Raw genomic sequence first — 5,000 nt, forward strand, 5'->3', positions numbered from 1 at the left:
GGCCGATACGTAGTTTTTAAGGAGAGCAGAAAGAACTTTTAGGAAGTGTCGATCGAGAATAAAACAATTTGTCATCAGCAACAAAATTTGCGAGATGAAAGCATCATAAATTTTGTGCCACGAATGTTACAAGTTACCATCAGCGAAAAACATTTTGGGGAGATTTTTTGTTACGTTCAATTTTTCTATCGCACTTTTGGTCGTACAAGTAAAATTGCAAAATCGAAAGCGACATCGATTTTAGCGGCCGCCTGTGATCAAGTTACCTTGCGTGTTTAATACTGATAATTCACGATACAAAGGATGCATCTGTGACAAAATGACGCAAGACACCGGGTTTTTGTTAGTTTGCTTTTTTTTTCTTTCACGTGTTATAAAGTTCGACAAGATACTTATGCAAATTTAACACACAGGTCACAGTCGTTGATGCTAGTCCAAGTATCAGTTGAAGTTAAGCTCCTACGAATGGGGTTAGTACTTGGATGGGGGACCGCTGGTCGAGTGGTCTGACGCGCTCGCAGAGAATCGTGAAGGTTTGGTAACGTATATGAGTTCTAATCGGGGCAGGAAAGTTTGGAAATACTGAAGGGTACAAAAGTAAATTCACCCGACAGGAGATAAATTCAATAACCGAGAGGTATACACATTTGTGTCTACCAACAAAAAAAAGACACCAGACCGTTTTTAAGGTCTTAAGATGTTTTAACAAAAGATCGATGCTCAGATTTCAATGAACGCCCCCACTAACAGAGGATGGTCTGCCTGTGCAGTGTCTTTTTAATCGTAGTCATATATGGCAATTAGTGACCTGCCTGTCACGAAGCTCTTGGCTGTGATGTCGGATATACAACATGCATGTCTCTTTTAATTTTCGCGCGAAATGTCATCGGAAAAGCTCAGAGGACTTGCCAACACACACACCACTTCTCTTGTTCGAATTACTGCGTTCTCGGACTGAATTCCCAGGAAAAAAAAGTATCCTTCAAGTGATCTTCGTCTGCTCTAAAGGCTATTGCAACACCCTTAGCATCCTTTGAAATCGCTTTTGTCGATCAAGCTCGATAGAACAGCCATTAATGCCTTTTATATATGTTACACCTCTTGCCTTGATTTCCGGTTCCCACCGTAAATAAACGTAATTAAAATTGCTTTTATTAAATGCGAGCAAATAAAATTAGAGTCATTCATAAAAACGCTTGAAGTTGCAAAGGAGATGTTCGTTTATTATAGCACTTAATCTTCCTTAGTGCTTTCACCACTTTCCTTGTGATTCTCAGTCGGCCTCAAGGATCAGGGACATTTGCAACCAACCTTCACAAAGCAGCATCCTATGTAAAGGCCACCAAGCGTCTTGTTACATTATAAAAAAAAAACCTTATCTAGGCCCAAGAGATTTCATTATTTTTCCGAGACATCTACGAAGCCAAACCTTAATACCAGACGATTACTTTCACCCAATATAGCTTACTATGAAACTCTAAATACTAAAAAATTTAAAGGCAAACTGAAATTTTACCGCCGGTATTAGAGATATTTAGCATCGCGTCTAGCAGTGAAATGGCAAACTTTGGCTTGCCGTTTTACATTTCACGTAAAATGGAGTGAGGTTTGTGACTTTAGCTTCACGTGACCCACGGCAACTCGATTATGCAGGTAACAAAAAACAAAACTAACCGGCAAAAACTTGGAGTCTTTTTAAACATTGTTACTGTTTTGTGAGTCAACAGAGTCGACGTGAGTTCAAAGTGAAGAAAATAGCCGGGTAAGGAGTTTGTTATGAACGATATATAACCATGAAACCAAATTTTTCCTCGTTTTACTTACCCAAAAATGCTTTTGAGGTTCTGTTTTCCACAAACAACTTGTTATGTATAAGAAAAACAAAAAGAAAATTCCACGTTTACGGGAAACGCGAAAATGCCTACTTTCACGGAAAAGCAGCAAGTGGAAACTGGCAAACGCGAAAAATGGCGGGAAAATCATGGTCACGTGGTCACTTTTTCCGTTTGCGTTTCACGTAACGTGATGCTTAATCTCTCCATTGTATCTGTCTCGTATCGGTCCGCGAGCGGAATAAGTCGAGCCCACGGCGGTATGTAAAGCTGATATTTTTTGTCCCGGCGTCCAACAGATGAAATATGGGGTACCATGTTAAATCTCAAGAATGTCGATGTTTCTCGAGCCAAAACCGAGGAATACTTTCCGTCATTTTTTAAGGACGGTGCCTACTAATTAAAGATATTTTTGCCCCGATGTGTGATTACGCAGGAACTGTAGATCTTAACAAGTGTTATTGAAATCCAAAAAGAAAATTGGGGGTAACCACGCATTTTTCAAAGCTAATTCATGAATAATATTTGTAAAAAGCTTTAAAATACAAAGCAATGTATGGCGTTCTGTCTCAAATTGAAGCTTAATTATCTCTGAAAAATGCATGGTTACCCCCAATTTTCTTTTTGGATACCAAGAGTACTTACTAAGATCTACTTTCTCCGGATAGTTTTAAACCGCGCAAAAATATCCCTGTATTAGTAAGCATCACCGATAGGAAATCTGAGTGTCTCGAGATGCGCAGAACGTATACGCAATAACAATAGTAGGCACCGTCCTTAAGTGAACGCCTAACTATGACAACGGATGACACGAGGTTTGCCACGGGACAATGTTTTACCAGGTATTCGTTTTCTGTTTATATCCGGAACGTATCCTAATCGGTTTCTAAAAAATAGACCTTTTCAAATTAAGATCACTGAATGTAATATTTCAGGCCTTCATGGGTCAAGGTCACGGAATATGCTAAAATAAAACTCGTCACCTCTCAGGATCACCTCGAATGGAAAACTCGAATGCAGTGGTCACTAAAGTCGGTGACAAAGACATTGTCATTATAATTTATGCAAACATAACAAGGACAGCTAGTGCGGCCGAAATACTGTCCTTGCAATTTCCCCAAGAACTTGCCGCCTATGGTAAAAAGTTGCAGCCTATGGTTATGTGCATCACACACAATCAGTCGGTTGTAATTGTCAATAACGAGTCCACGAGGACGATTAAACTGGCCATCGCTGGACCCCTTGAAGCCAATGTCAAGTAAATACACTCCCGTTTTGTCAAATATCTTGACACAATCAGCAGAAGGGTAAGAAACAAAGAATTTTTCCTCGTGATGAATGGCATAGGATGGGGATTCCGTACAGTCAGGGGCACTGAAGGATTGGAGCAAGTCATTCCCGTCAGGGGAGAGGACCTTGATTTTGTTGTCCAAACGGTCAGTTATGATTATACGACCATCACTCGAAATGGAAAGACGTCTTGGTTTCACAAAGTACTTATCATTGATGTGTTTTATGAAATGACCTTCGTCACTGAATAGACAAAGCTTATTATCGCTTTCCCGAACTAAAGTCAGCAGGTCACCAGAGTCTGTAAATGCGACGGAAAAAGGTTTCCCATCAAGTCTTATCTCCCTTTGAAACTTTCCTTCAGAGCTAAACAGTTGAATTCTTTCATTCCCGCTATCTGCGATAGCAATTGTTCCAGTTTTTACACTCGAATCAATGTCGGAAATGCCATTTAACTCTCCTGGTCTGCTCCCACGTGATCCAAACTGAAAGGCAAATTCATGATATTGATGCTGTTGAACCTGCACAATCAAGGGACTACCATTCAGGGGCTGTCCATTCACAAGGATCTCTACTTTATGTTGTCCGGCACACCGTGGTGTGTATGCCACCGTGTATTTGCCGTCTTTGGTGTCTTTCAAGTCTGTTTTGAGTTGATCACCTTCTGGAGTTAAAATATCGACTTTGATTTTATCATCTTGTTCGTAACATCGTAATCCCTCTGAATCCTTCGTTACAATGACAACATATGCCTCTTTTCTTTCTTCTATTTCCTCGCTGTCTTGATGTCCAGCAAAGCACTTTGAGGGGTCAGTCTTGGTGACAAGAACTCGATCCATAAGGTCCAGTTTTCTTTCCACCAAGTAATGTATATGTGGTGACATGTAAAGATCGGGTTTTGTTACGTTTAACAGTTTATTACAACGTCCGAGGATGGCGTGATTCGTTTGTAGGATTTCAGCGCTCAAATTTCTTTCTAAGATACTCCGGCCTCGTTCAACACAGCTTTTCAGTTGGCTGACAACTAGCTCGAAGTTTTCCAGTCGCGTTGCGTGACGTTTTTGCTGCGCTTCATCAATTTCGCGGAACTTGTCCTTCATTTTCTTCTCGTGTTCCCGCAAATCACGAATCAATTTTTCCACAGTGTCTGTCATTTTCTTTTCTTCGTTCATAATTTCCATTTTATTTTTATTTTTCAGGTCAATTTGTTTCTTAATTTCATTCTCATACCTGACAATTTCCGTTTTCACTTTGGCCAGAGCGTCGGCCATTTGCATCTTTTGTTCTTGTGCAGCTTTATGAGTTTCTTTCATGGTGTGTCGATTATGTCTCACCAAACTGCACTTAAGGCAAATCAGAACTTTACAGTCTTCGCAATAAAATTCCAGGGGTTGATCTTCATGATATTGCTGTGGGCACATCACGGGTCTATGGATCAAATCTTTAACGTCTTGCACTTGCAGTTTCTCGATCAAAACATTGCGATGGCCTTTTATTGCCTTTAAGCGTTGGTGAGCTTCAAAACAAGATGCACACAGAAAATTCTGGCACACGAAACAGTAACATTTTGCGTTGTAGTTCTCGTCACAACTGTTACATCTCTGAGACTGTACGTTGCCATCTTCTAGAGCGAGAACATCCACCAATCGGTTGAGATGAAACGACGAGGGCAAATTGTAGAAGGTGTCTGTTTCGGGAATTTGGAATGAAGTCTGGCATACCGGACATTTGATTGTCGCTTTTAGCTGTCTCCTTGCGAAGTTTGCATGTTTGTCGAGACACTCCAGGCAGAATGAGTGAAGACATGGTAATGTCTTAGGATTTTTGACTGTCTCTATGCACAATGGGCATTCTGCTTCCTTCTTGAGATCCTTGAAA

The 5,000-nt window shown here is 40.5% G+C and overlaps 1 protein-coding gene across 1 annotated transcript in view; it reads right to left on the minus strand.

Moving 5' to 3' along the window:
* Positions 1-950: 950 nt before the first annotated feature.
* Positions 951-5,000, minus strand: part of LOC137973442 (E3 ubiquitin-protein ligase TRIM71-like) — a 4,147-nt gene continuing 97 nt past the window's right edge. Inside the window, exon 1 of the mRNA XM_068820258.1 lies at positions 951-5,000. This exon is cut by the window's right edge and continues 97 nt beyond it. Coding sequence (XP_068676359.1) covers positions 2,825-5,000 — 2,176 coding nt within the window. The 3' untranslated portion in view covers positions 951-2,824.

The sequence above is a fragment of the Montipora foliosa genome, chromosome 10 (genome assembly GCF_036669935.1).
Source record: "Montipora foliosa isolate CH-2021 chromosome 10, ASM3666993v2, whole genome shotgun sequence".
In the NCBI taxonomy this organism is placed as follows: Eukaryota; Metazoa; Cnidaria; class Anthozoa; order Scleractinia; family Acroporidae; genus Montipora; species Montipora foliosa.